Source organism: Anser anser (assembly GCF_964211835.1).
Source record: "Anser anser genome assembly, chromosome: 20".
NCBI lineage: Eukaryota > Metazoa > Chordata > Aves > Anseriformes > Anatidae > Anser > Anser anser.
Window position 1 is genome coordinate 6,870,329 of NC_139741.1, and position 13,091 is coordinate 6,883,419.

Genomic DNA, 13,091 nt, shown 5'->3' on the forward strand with positions numbered 1-13,091 from the left:
CTGCAAAGCAGCTGGTGCAAGCAGGGAAAAATTAGTTAATTAATTAATTAATTAACACTCTGCTGTGACTTCTGAAGCTCTTTCGGGCAGGTTTGTGGGGTGGAAAATGAAGGTGCGTGGGGGGCTCCTTGCTGTCCCCAAAGGCGCTTGCTGCAGGGGGTGCCTGGGGGCCGTCTCCCTCCCTGTTCCCCTAGGACTTCGTTTCCCCAGGAAAAGCTTCCTTTTGCTTTCTCACCCGGAGCCTCAAGAGGGCCCCCAGCACCCACTGAGATGTGGGAGGCAAGGCCGCAGCCACACTTTTGGTGCGGAACTGCGCTTGCTGGGGGCTCCCCCATGGGAGCGAAGCTGCTGGTGTGGGGGGCCTGGGCCAGGCAGGAGGGGGGCTGGCAGGGCTGAGCTGACCCTTCCTGGACCAAAAGCAACGTGGGAAGGGCTTTCTGACCCACATACCCGAGCACAGCCTGGAAAAGCCACCACACCAGGTCCGCCTGAGGCAGAGCAACCCTCTTACACCCTGCAGAGCTGCCTCTGCCTTGGACCTGGAGGCGGAAGATCCCCAGGCTGGGACGCAGCTCTCCAGGGCTGCAGATAACGAATTTCTCTTGGCAGAGCCTCAGCAGGGGATCGCGCTGCCTATTGCACTGCCTGCTGCGGCTCAGCCTCGCAGCGTGAGCTGATCGGAGCAACTGAGCGGGCGTTTTGGGGAGAGAGAAGCTGCAAAGCAGAATTCCCAAAGCTGTGACCCTGTGAAACGTGGGGGGCTGAGGGGCTGAGCGCTGGTGTCCCTCGAGCTGAGGCTCTCGTCACAGCAGTGGGCTGCTGGGCTCCGATACAGACCTTTGTGTTAGACCGTGCCCGGTGGGCTGTGGGAGCGCGGGACACGGGTGGGATTTCCATTAGGGTGGGATTTCCAGCAGTTCAGGCTTCCCAAGTCCCTGCAGGGAGGTGGCAGTGCTGGATGCTTCCCCCCGAGGGCCTTCTGGAAGGTGCTGGGCACTGCCGCAGCTGCCGGCACGGGGCCACTTGTCCCTGTGCAGCTGTCTCGTGCGTCCCTAAATAGAAAGGGAGACGGGTCTGAGCGCTGGGACGGGGGTCAGCCGTCCCAGCCGTGGGCTTTTTTTGGCACAAAGCCCTCCCATTCCTGCTCCCCCTGCCCCGTGCAGCTCTGTGGGTTGAGGAAAGCTGCGATCCGTCCCGGCGGGTGGGAGAGCATCCCCTCTCGCTGCGGGGAGCCGTGTCCCCGTGCACGGTGCGTCCCCCCCGAGCTGGGCTGGCTGCTGGCACCCTGGCTCGCAGCCCTCCCTGGGTGCTATATAGCACGGGAAGGGGACAGGCTGTGGTGACAGGTGACACTGACACGCACCAGGAGCTGCCAGGTCCTGCCCAAACTTGGAGTGGAAGGCGAGCTCTTTCCTGAGCCGTACGGACCCTACGCAGTGCCAGCGGACTTCTCGAGCTGCTTTTTGTTATTTTTTTTTCATTTATTAATTGGCCCTTAAGGATCTACAACCGTGGGAAAAGCTTCTGAGAAGCCACAGCCTTGAGGAGCAGTTTGATTTTCCAAACGCTTCAGCCTGGTAATCTGCTTTTATTCATGTGTGTGGTAATTACACGCTGGGCTCATGGTGAAGCTCAGCTCGGTGGCGTGGGCGGGCGACCCTGCTGGCAGAGGCGGCAGAAAACAGAAGGGGCACAAATTCCGTGTTTTTCCTTAGAACTCCTAAAACATGCTTTTTTTTTTTTTTTTTTTTTTTTATTCCCTCTACCCGCTAGATGGAGGATCCCATCCAGCTGAAAGAGGAAGGCAATAAATACTTCCAGGCCAGCGACTATGAGAAAGCCACTCAGAGCTACACGCAGGCCATCAAGCTCAGCAAGGACAAGGCGCTGCAGGCAGTGCTGTACCGCAACAGGGCGGCCTGCTTCCTGAAGAAGGTGAGAAAAGCTCCCCCTCCATCCCGACAGGGCTGAGCACCCCGGTTCAGCTCAGAGATGGCCCCATTTAACCATTTTGAAGTGCAAGCTTTTGGCAGCCACCCTGCTCCATCTTACAGGGGCTCTGTAAGCCCTGGCTGGAGGTGCAGGGGCATCGCTCGCTGCCTGTCCCGGCACAAAACAGGCACAGATCTGCAGCACAATGAGTTACTCGCCTCTGTACCAAAACTGTCTCAGCTGCCCTGCTGTTCCGCTGCTAACAAATTGCACTGCCTTTCTGGTTTGACAGGAGGAATATGCCAAGGCAGCCTCAGATGCATCGAGAGGTAAGGAGGGGGCAGTTTTTAGAAAGGAGAGCTATTTTTTACACTCGCTCCAGCCTGCTCTCAGGAGCTGCAGTCGCTGTGAAGCAGATCACGGTTTACATGGGGGGTTCCTGAGAAGCAAACTGTGATGCCTGGTCTTTCGGATCCCTTTCCCAGCTATCGACATCAATTCTTCGGATATCAAAGCCTTGTACCGGCGCAGCCAAGCTCTGGAAAAATTGGGGAAATTGGACCAAGCATTCAAAGATGCTCAGAAATGTGCTACCATCGAGCCCCGCAACAAAAACTTCCAGGAGACCCTGAGGCGGCTGGGGGCCGACATCCAGGAGAAGGTAAATTTGGGGGGAGCAGTCCCAGGCTCGCAGCCCAGCAGTGGGAAGACCGAGGGCACTCCTTGCTCTGGGGTCTCGCTGGATTATTGGTCATACTGAAAATTTACAGCAGTGTAGGGGGATAAACAGGCTCTGGAACTGGAAGTTCCTACTTGAAACATGGAAATCTGAGGATCAGATTGAATGGATAAATTAAAAAGCATGACAGCTTTCTCCCGAGGCTGGATTGGTCCTGAACATCTCGGTAAGGTCCTGGTGAGGAGCTGGACTGGCTTCAGACAGGGTCTGGCAGTCCCCACATGGACTGGTCCCTCCTCAAAGGTGCTGTGTCCCGTCCCTGCATCGCAAAGCACCACGAGGTCTCAGACGATGGCTCAGGGTTTGGGCCCCTGTGTCTGAAACAGGCAATCGATGCTGTTTCTGAGAAGTTACACTTGTTTTGTTATTCAGCTCACTGCCTGCTAGTTGGAGGTCTGTGGTTGTCTTGAAGGGGTAAGGAAAAATTGCTTCTTGATTTTCTGCCTCTGATGCTCCGTGCTCTCTGCTGGCACAGCTGCGCATTCAGTTCTCCACGGACCTGAGGGTGCAGAAGATGTTTGAAATCCTGCTGGATGAGAACAGCGAGAAGGAGAAGCGAGAGAAGGTGAGAACCACCCCGGACTTGCCCAAATTGCTGTTTAATGTCAGAGGCCTCACTGAGGAGCAGAAGGCCGCCTTCCCTTCCCCACCTCCCCGGTTGGAGGACGAGGTCAGGAGCAGGGAGAAGAAGCACGCTCTGAGGCAGCCGAGAGGGGCAATGCCCCGAGGAGCCATCACCCCTGTGCTGAGGGTGGGCCAGCCTCCCAAATACCAGAGGAGGGATCAAACCGGCCCCTCTCCTCCACCTTCCCCGTGTCTCCTGCTGGGTGCTGACCCATTTGTCTTGGGAGGAGCAAAGCTGGTCCCAAAGTGTGCCTGGAGAAACCTCTCGGTGGGGTCAGAGCTGTGCACTTCTGCCAGCTGGGCGCCCACAGCTCCCACCAGCACATCCCAGAGCCAGGTCTGGGAATTTGGTGGAGGAGTTTTGGAGGCTGGGGTTGTGCCGCTAACGTGTCCTCTTGTCTCCCCTCCAGGCTGCGAACAACCTCATAGTCCTGGGGCGGGAGGAAGCGGGCGCCGAGAGGATTTTCCAGAACAACGGGGTCAGCTTGCTGCTGCAGCTGATAGAAACCAAAAATGCTGAGCTGATCCTGGCAGCCGTGAGGACGCTTTCGGGCATGTGCACGGGACATAAGGCTCGGGTAAGCAGCGGGGTGCTCGGGACCTTCACTGCTCTTGCCTTGCACCTGGGGAGTGGAAAATCAATCGTTGGCAATGTCTGTGAGCAGCGGGGATTTCATCTCCTTCTGCTTCTTGCAGGGAAAAAATGAAATCCTACGAATGACATTTTTAATTCTGGGGAAAACAACACAAATAAACAAGTGGGTTAACACAGACCGAAGAAACTGATCCTGTCACTGTGCTCCTGACCCCTGGGGTCAAAGCTGTGCTCCTCGTGGTGCCTTCCTGTGTGCTGGTGAAGCAAAATTTAGGATGTCATCACCACAAGTGGTGGTGGGCAGGGCTGGGTCAAGCCCCAGTCCTTCACCACAGGTCTCAGGAAAGCAACAAATGACTTGGTCTCTGCAGGGAAGTTTTGCCCAAGACTTCTGTTAGAGGAAGGAAAGCAGGGAGGATCTGCAAGACAGTTCAGATTCCTGGAAGGGGTCCCAAGGGAAGTCCCGGCAGTCTGACCCAGCTAGTGTCTTGCTCAAAATCAAGTTTTTGTTGTGCAAAATGGCCCGTGAGAGGTCCCATCTGCTACATCACATGTGTGTGTCCACCTCCTGCTTCCAGCCCACATGAGCAAGGATGTCCGTGAAATGGTGTGAAGGAGGAGTGGGGGGAACTACAACACGACAGAAGATGGATAAGACATCGGATAAAAATCCAGTGCTGTGGACACCTATTTTATTTCTGAAACCTTAACTGTTGTCTTCTGCACAAAGGCTGTGCTGGGAAGCCCACTAGGTCAGAGTAGTCCTGAACAGGCCTCCCCTGACTTGCTGGTGTCACCATGCGTGGGGACACTGTGTGATGACACAGGGTTTGCTGGCAGCCAGGACAGGTTCCTGCACTAAACTGTCTCCTTGTTACCCACCTGGTGTGGGGACCAGACCCAGCTGTGCTCATCTCAGCATCCTCGGAGTAAATAGCCCATCATTTCTGACAACTCTGGATTGTTAGAAGTTGTCTTATAAATGAACGCAAGGCTGAAAAGTAAAACTGCCCTGTGCAGACTTAGGATTCACCAGAGAAAATACTTTTTTACAAGCCAAGCCTGACCTTTGTAAAGCGTGCAGGAGGGACAGGCTCTTACCCTTTGCTGACTGCTGCTCTGTTTTCTCCTTTCTGGGACCAGGCCACCGCGATTCTGCACTACCTGGGCATCGACAGCATCTGTATGTGGATGTCGGTGGACAACGAGGAGATCTCCCTGGCTGTCTGCAACCTCCTGCAGACCATCACTGACTGCTTGCTGGGCCAGGGCAAAGAGGAGCAGCACGGGAAGGAGGAGGCTGTGGTGCTAGGTAATGGGCAGTCCCTTGGTCTGTCCGGAGAAAAAGGTGCTTTCTGCTCTGACTTAAACACCTACGTTCCAGCCATGTGGTGGCTTTGAGTGGTTTTCACTGGATTCACCAGCTTTCAAAGAAAACTTCTCCTAACTGGCTGCTACTGCCTTGCTTCTGTAGATACTAAAAAAGACTTGAGGATGATCACAACACGTTTGCTGGATATGTTGGTCAGTAAGAAAGTGTCTGGGCAAGGACGAGACCGAGCTCTCAACCTCCTCAACAAGAACATACCGAGGAAAGACCTGAAAGACCACGACAACAGCAGGACCATCTTTGTCATTGACAATGGTGAGTCCTTCCCCTCCGTTCCTGCTCTGGCCTGGGAGGCATGGAGCTGCCTATTGCTTGAACAGCTGTAAAATTGTTCCTCTCTACAAAATGAATTCACTCGGGCTTTTTTTATTTGGTGCATGCAAGCCTGGAGCAAATTCAGAGCTTATTAGCAGGAAATAGTTTTAAGGTTAAGAGGAAAAAAAGCATGTATGACAACAAGATCTCTTCAGTTTCCAGAGAATTGGTTTAAGCTTCTCCAGTTAGTTTATTCCAGTGTATTTGCTGATGTTTGTAATGTTAGGGCAATTTGGCTTGCATAAATTGGGTGCCTTAGGCAGGAGATGAAAAACCACTGGGTTTCCTGGATGCTTAAATTTGATTTCTAAAAGGGGGGGGGGGGGGAGGAGTTAATGTGTGGGCTGTTTTATATCAATTCCAATGTGTGCGTGTTTACCATTTTGGTGAAAGTTCTTTAATAACGCTTGTAGCAAAAGGAGGGTTAAGACATCCAGAATCACTTGAAGGTCATGACTTCTCCCCAGTAAGGGCCTCCAGCCTGGGAGGTCAGGAGGTTCCATGCCTCCTGACCCAGCTGGGGCCCAGCTGCACAGTTCTGCTTCTCCGAGAGTTGGATAAATGCTCCGTGCTGCAAACCCACAACCCACCAGCAGAAGGTCCTTTCCAGTAAATATCTCAATAACTTCTTTGTCTACAGCTTACATGATTAGGCTATAAAAAACTAAGATGAAAACTAAGACGGTTGTTTTGTTGCAAGAACCCAGCAAACGATCCCAAATCTTGTCCAGGCCCTCTCTGCTCTAGCAGCCGTATCACTTCATTGTTTCCAGGCTTAAAAAAGATACTGAAAGTGGTGGGCCAGATTCCTGAGATGCCTGACTGCCTGCCGCTGACAGAGAACACCCAGCTGACTGCGTCCATCCTCCTAAACAAGCTGTACGACGACCTGCGCTGCGACCCGGAGCGTGACAACTACCGGGTGATCTGCGAGGAGTACATCAAGTGAGTCGGGTGGGCTCGAGGCGCGGGAGGGCTAAAGAAAGCGAGGGGGTCTTGCAGTGTGGTTAGATGCCAAACTGAGGCCCTGGGAGATGATTTGCTTGAGATCCTGCACGATTCCTCAGCATGGATCCTCAAATCCTCATGTACTCCTACCTGCTGGATCGCAAACTTTGCATGAATTTGCAATCAGCTGTGTCCCAAATACCTACATATTTCACCAGTGGAGTGAAATCCAGCAGAGAAACGAGGGACCTGTTATTCTCTTGAAACAAAACTGTTCTCTGTGTCCCTGCTTCCCCTGCCAGAGTGCAGCAGAGGGGATCCCTCGGGCAACCTGAACATCTCTCCATACCCCACCCCACCTTTCCTGGTGCCCCAGATCTCCCGTGGGGTGCAGTAGCAGTCGATCTAGCTTTCCAACTGCCCCCGATCTGATGGAGGACATTCCCTGTCCCATAAGGAACTATCCAAGGGAATGAGAACAGTAACTGACCACTGAGCCATGTGCTGACTCTCTCTGTCCCATGCAGGAGCAAAATCGACCCCCAGAACATGGATAAGACACTCCACGCCATCCAGATGGTGTCTGGGGTTCTGCAAGGGCCCTTCGACTTAGGCAACAAGCTGCTGGGCATGAAGGGAGTCATGGAGATGATGGTTGCCCTGTGTGGGTCCGAGAGGGAGATTGACCAGCTGGTGGCTGTGGAAGCCCTCATCCACGCCTCCACCAAGCTGAGCAGGGCCACTTTCATCATCTCTAACGGAGTGACGCTCCTGAAGGAGATCTACAAGAAGACCAAGAATGAGAAGATCAAAATCCGAGCCCTGGTGGTAAGGATGTCAGCCCCCTGCCTCTTCTCCACCTGCCCTGCTCCCTACCTTGCCCCTGGACTTGGGAGAGGGAGGAGGTGCTGGGAACGTGCTGGGTCACCCCTTGCAGCTGGGGGATGGCTTATGGTGCTTCCCCTGCAAGAAAGGGGGAGAGAGCAGACCAGAAAAGCACAGGGATTATTGGGAACATTGAAGGCAAAACTGGTTAAAGACATCCCATAAGAGCACAGGATCGGACTGCTGTGCTACGAGCTGAAAAATCTCCTGGGTATTGGGATGTTTCCTCTTAGAACTGACTTCAAATTTTAGATATGGGTTTAGGCTGATTCTGGGCAGCACCACTAGGGGATTAATGAACCTTTCTCACCGGTGTGTTTTCTTCTTCCTCCTCAGGGTCTCTGCAAGCTGGGCTCAGCAGGAGGGACAGATTACGGACTGCGGCAATTTGCCGAGGGGTCCACTGAGAAGCTAGCCAGGCAGTGCCGAAAGTGAGTTTTACCTCGTCTTTTCTCCTGTTAATCCATACTTTTTCAAAATACAGTATGCTCCTTCCCCGTGAGATCCTGCCCACACGTTGCCTTCGTTTCTTGTTGCTGCTTGACAGCTGATAATGCCCGTGGGGCCATTGCTCTGGGACCTGGAGCTCTTCAAAGCTTCAGGCGGCTGATGTTCCTCCTGCCTCAGTGCTGTGTAGCTGTCCTAATCTGTTCTCCCCTGTGGCCTTTAGATCCCTCACGTTGGGCCATGGGAGGAGGTCCTTTCTCAAGGGACCCACAAGGGAGTTGCAGCAGGACCTACGTACAGGTTCAGGCCTGATACAGTTCTCAGCACATCTTAGTTTTTCCTCTTGAATAAATTAGTGCTGGCTCCTGAGATAAATTCAGATTTCTCTCTTCCAGGTGGTTGTGCAACACCAGCATTGATGCCCGCACCAGGAAGTGGGCTGTGGAAGGACTGGCGTACCTGACCCTTGATGCAGATGTGAAAGATGACTTTGTGGAAGACGAACAAGCCCTGCAAGCTATGTTTGAATTAGCCAAGGTGCTTTCCCCTTTCCTTGTTCTCTCACTCCTCTGGTAGCATCAAGCTCTCCAGAGTAACACTGTCTCCCCAAGCTGGAGAAGTTGTGACCCCAAAACCTCACCTCTATCTAGCTTGGCAAAACGTCAGTTTAGCCTGTGCAGTTGAGACACCTCAAGCTTGTTCTCATTCTGGTCTTCTCCCAGGAGTGTGGAAGGTTGCTCTTACCTATCCTATCAGTAGGTGTTCCTGCACAAAAACCAAAGGCATCAAGATTCGGACAGCATCTGATGAGACCACATCCTGTTTGACCATAAACTTCCATTTTTCCCTGACCAGGGGAGAAGCCAATGGGCACTTCAGCTAGGACTGCCAAGGTGGTGGCTTGCAGTCTGGGGACATGTTTCCCTGCCATGTTCTCTTCACCCTCACATGAACTTTTGTTTCTGTGCAGATGAGTGACAAGACTATCCTGTATTCTGTGGCTTCTGCGCTGGTGAACTGCACCAACAGCTACGACACCAAGGAGCTGGTCCCGGAGCTGGTGCAACTGGCAAAATTCTCCAAGCAGCACGTGCCTGAGGAGCATCCAAAGGTAGGTTGGAGGAGATGCTCAGGTCTGAAGACTTTGTTTGGTGTATTCATTGTCACAGACCTCAGGCCTCCTGGCTCCCAGCCTACGAGGCTGCAATCTCTTTGCTCTCCAGCCAGGCTTGGCTGTAGTCGAGCAGGATGGGGGCTGCTGAGGGGCTGACCCCTTTCCAATGTCCCCTCCCTGCCAGGACAAGAAAGATTTTGTTGTGAAGAGAGTGAAGCGGTTGCTGAAAGCCGGCGTCGTCTCTGCCTTGGCCTGCATGGTGAAGGCAGACAGTGCCATTCTGACGGACCAGAGCAAGGAGCTCATAGCCAGGTGCCTGCCTTCCGTCCTGGGAGCTGGGGGTGCTGGCCTGAGATGGGTGCCTGGGTTGGCTCCTTGTTTGTGGGGTGGTGCGTCCTGCCTACGGGGGCAGGATGAAACGGGAGTGGAGAAAAGGCTTAAGCACAAAGCATTTCTTAACCTATTTCATAAAATGCTCGTGCTGGCATCGAAGCTGGCTTACGGGACTGTCTTGCTAGGTTGTGTTTTGAATTTCTAGTCACCTGTACTGGTTTTGGCCGTCTGGCATGGCTGTTTTACTGAGCGATGCTGTGCTGTTGCAGGGTGTTTCTTGCATTGTGTGAGGACCCCAAGGACCGTGGGACCGTCATTGCTCAAGGTGGTGGAAAGGTGATGACTCTTATCTGCCTGATGCGCATTTACTGTCTGTCGGGAGCCTACAGTGAGGGAAGGTGGCAGAAAAGCCTGAGCTGTCCTGGTAGCCCCTGGGGCACAGACTGACTGCAGTCTTACCTCTGCAAGCCTCCAATGAAGCTTGCAATGAACCTCTAATGAACCTTGAAATAACTGTTTGTCAGCTTCCAGTTCTGGCATGGTGCATGTATGAGCAAATGGAAAACATCACTGTGGGCTACCGCACAGACCCATTTCTCCAACAGACAAATCTTTAGGATATTTTAAACTTACCTTAGCATACATCAAGGCCATCCTGTGAATCTTGTCAGGGGCATTTAATGCTTTCCTCTGTGTCACTAGGCCCTGATACCTCTGGCTGTGGAAGGTACAGATGTTGGCAAGATAAAGGCTTCTCATGCTCTGGCAAAAATTGCTGCTATTTCCAATCCAGATATAGCATTCCCAGGAGAGAGGGTAAGTTTAAAAAAAAAAAAAAACAAAAAACAACTCCATTAGCAAATGGAAATTGCCAAGATATGAAAGCTGGAAAAGTGGTGACACGTGTGACATGTTCTCTCACAGGTGTATGAAGTGGTGAGGCCCCTTGTCAGCCTGCTGAACACTGAGAGAGACGGCCTCCAGAATTATGAGGCTCTGTTGGGTCTCACTAACTTCTCAGGAAGAAGTGACAAACTTAGGTGAGCGTACCTGCTTTTTCACCTTTCTTTCCTATATGCTTTATCAGGGTGAAGCTGAATTTCAGTTCAATGCTTTTCTTATGGGACTGCAAAGACTGATTAATTTGAGCTACCTTTGGCAGAGATATAAAGGTCTTAGAACAGAAAGATTAATATAATAACCACTAAGAAGAGTGGCATGTTTTCCCTTAGAAAAAGGAAAAACAACGTGAATTCAATTGCCATTAGAAAAGGGATGAAGCACATTTAATGAGTTTCAGTGCTGTGGGCCCAGATTCATTTTACGCCCTTCCCTGCCTCCCTTCTGTCTGCAGTTAATATTTTAGGGCGACTATTGCATGTCCCATGATGTGTTTTGACTCCTCTTCAACACAGGATGAAGATAGTCAAGGAGAAGGCATTGCCAGACATTGAAAACTACATGTTTGAGAACCATGACCAACTTCGACAGGCAGCCACAGAGTGCATGTGCAACCTGGTGGTCAACAAGGAGGTAACTCACTCTGCATCTCAGACTTGACTGCATGCACCAGCTCGTGAGCCATCTCAGTGATGCGTTCATAACTGTGTTGTCTCTGGATATCGTGTGTTTTTTTTCAGGTTCAAGAGCGGTTTGTGGCTGATGGAAATGACCGGCTGAAGTTGGTGGTGTTACTGTGTGGTGAGGATGATGAGAAAGTGCAGAGGGCAGCAGCAGGAGCCCTGGCCATGCTTACAGCGGCACAAAAGAAACTCTGCTCTAAGATGACTGAAGTGGTAAGACCATAAGTAGAATCACTGGCAGTGTAGAAGTAACCTTGAAAGGGGCCTGGCTCAGTGAAAATGCTCATAGGGAAGATGTAGTCTACCAGATGGCTAGCGAGGAACTTACTGGTGCAGCTGAGACGTGGATGTGCATGCTCCTAGTCCACCCCTGCACAAAGTAAAACAGTCTTGTTTATATCAGTCTGCAAGACTTCACCTCAGATGAAACATTTTTATGTAGCTATTCCTCAAGTGAAGTCCAGCATACTAGCTGTCAAACAAGGTTAGGAATGCAGAATGGTATTCAGTATAGATCCTTAAAACCTGCCATACGTAACGTGAAATCCAAACCTTGCTTCATTCAGAAATGAAAAGAGCTTGATCAGTAATGTATTGAGCTTTACAGATACCAAAACATCTCCGCTTCCTACAGAGATCTCTAGTCCTGAGAGCTCAGACACTTCAGAGCAGAATATCTGTGGTTGACAAACGAACCCTCTTTTAGTGGCACACATGCTGATGTTGGACGCTGGGGTTTATTAGAATACAAATCATCAATCAAGCCAAAGGAGGGGCTCAGGAAAATTACTGTGGGGAGTGGACTGCTTCCAGTCATCTCAGCTGTGTTGCTTCTCTAGCAAGATTCTCTGCACAGAGATTATGCAGCAGCGTACATGTGGAACTTCTGTTTTATGTGGTGCTAGGGTCATGAAAACTTCTGACATGGGGATGGAGGTGGGCAGTACGTGAAGGGGTTCACAGTTTTGGAGTCAGGTTTCCTTAGTTACAGAATCAACTAACCATACCTGACCTAAGTATGAAGAGGTGAGTCCCTGTACTTCTGCTGGGACATGCCCTGCCAAACTTGTGTTCTCGGTTGAGGTATTCTTCAGACCAATACTAATGATATCTCCCTTCCTTGAAGACCACCCAGTGGCTTGAAATCCTGCAGAGGCTCTGCTTGCATGATAACATGGAAGTGCAGCACCGCGGACTGGTCATCACTTTCAATTTAATCAGCGCTGACAAAGAGCTAGCAAAGAAGGTGGTGGAGACAGAGCTCCTAGAGATCCTGACCTTCATCGGCAAGCAAGAAGATGACCCCAAGAAGCAGCACATCATTAATGTAGCACGCGATTGCCTCACAAAATGCATGGATTATGGACTGATCAAACCTCTCTCTCGAGCATGAGGAAATGAAAAGTACCGAAAAAGGCTGAGTGGGGAGAAAAAAAAGCTACCGAGAAACGTGGAGAACAGAGCCGTGAAGAAAACTTACTCCCATTGTCAAGGCATGGAATAGAGCTGGGGGACAGTTTTAGAAGATCAGAAACTGTATTAGGAAAAGGGTGGCATTTGCATCAGAAATTTGGAAAATGTCCATCTGAATAGTTTCTAGATGGTGTAAATTCTTTCTTTGCCCCCATTCAGCTGATAATACTTAAAGTTTCAAGGCCTAGCTATGGAAAGAGTTGGTTGTTTGGGAAATGTTCCGGGGCTGTTGAAGAAAACTCAACTGAAATTGGTTCTGCAACCATCCACAGCTCCTGGTACTTCAGTAATTCCTACCAGTGATAGAACCAGGAGGAGGTTTAATTGCATCCCATCCTGCATTCAGAAAAGAAGTTGGCTGTTAGTTGTGTGCTTTTTTTTTGTTGTTGTTCATTTATGGTATTTTTAAATGTCTTTAAGTGGTGTGCCAGAGTTTGAGGCTGGTGGATGAACTTTTAATAAATGTATTACTTTGTTCAATGTGGAATCTCTACTGTTCTGCTTTAATTAAGCAAATGGAAAATCTGGGGCAATTCCCAATCTCAAGTTTGCTTCACATCCAGCAATGTGGGCACAAGCTGAATTTACACCGCGTGCAAAATAATCTAATGCTGCTCAAAAGATCGTGTGAAGGCACTGTGAAAATAGGCTATATGAAGAGGCAGCACTAATGGGATAAGCTGGTGTTCATACCAGGGCACACAGTGGGCTCA

The 13,091-nt window shown here is 51.0% G+C and overlaps 1 protein-coding gene across 2 annotated transcripts; it reads left to right on the plus strand.

Annotated features, from left to right (window-relative positions):
- Positions 1–18: 18 nt before the first annotated feature.
- On the plus strand, positions 19–12,856 carry UNC45B (unc-45 myosin chaperone B). 2 transcript variants are annotated; one of them, XM_083806634.1, is made up of 21 exons: positions 19–482; positions 1,501–1,577; positions 1,774–1,935; positions 2,225–2,261; positions 2,418–2,593; positions 3,147–3,236; positions 3,706–3,873; positions 5,034–5,202; positions 5,365–5,535; positions 6,369–6,540; positions 7,071–7,371; positions 7,765–7,859; positions 8,271–8,412; positions 8,846–8,986; positions 9,174–9,301; positions 9,592–9,658; positions 10,025–10,138; positions 10,247–10,362; positions 10,738–10,855; positions 10,963–11,118; positions 12,032–12,856. In XM_083806634.1, the coding sequence occupies exons 3-21, from the start codon at positions 1,774–1,776 to the stop codon at positions 12,296–12,298; spliced, it is 2,790 nt and encodes a 929-aa protein (XP_083662760.1). In that variant the 5' UTR covers positions 19–482; positions 1,501–1,577; the 3' UTR covers positions 12,299–12,856. The 2 variants fall into 2 exon arrangements, with proteins under 2 accessions (XP_083662760.1, XP_083662761.1); XM_083806635.1 differs by having other exon boundaries at positions 20–112.
- The last annotated feature ends 235 nt before the right edge of the window (positions 12,857–13,091 follow it).

Bases quoted from the DNA above. Each gene is read 5' to 3' on its own strand.
- UNC45B (XM_083806634.1), top strand. From the start codon at position 1,774: ATGGAGGATCCCATCCAGCTGAAAGAGGAAGGCAATAAATACTTCCAG. The intron at 2,262-2,417 runs GTAAGGAGGGGG...TCCCTTTCCCAG, and splicing joins AGCCTCAGATGCATCGAGAG to CTATCGACATCAATTCTTCG. The intron at 5,536-6,368 runs GTGAGTCCTTCC...CATTGTTTCCAG, and splicing joins CATCTTTGTCATTGACAATG to GCTTAAAAAAGATACTGAAA.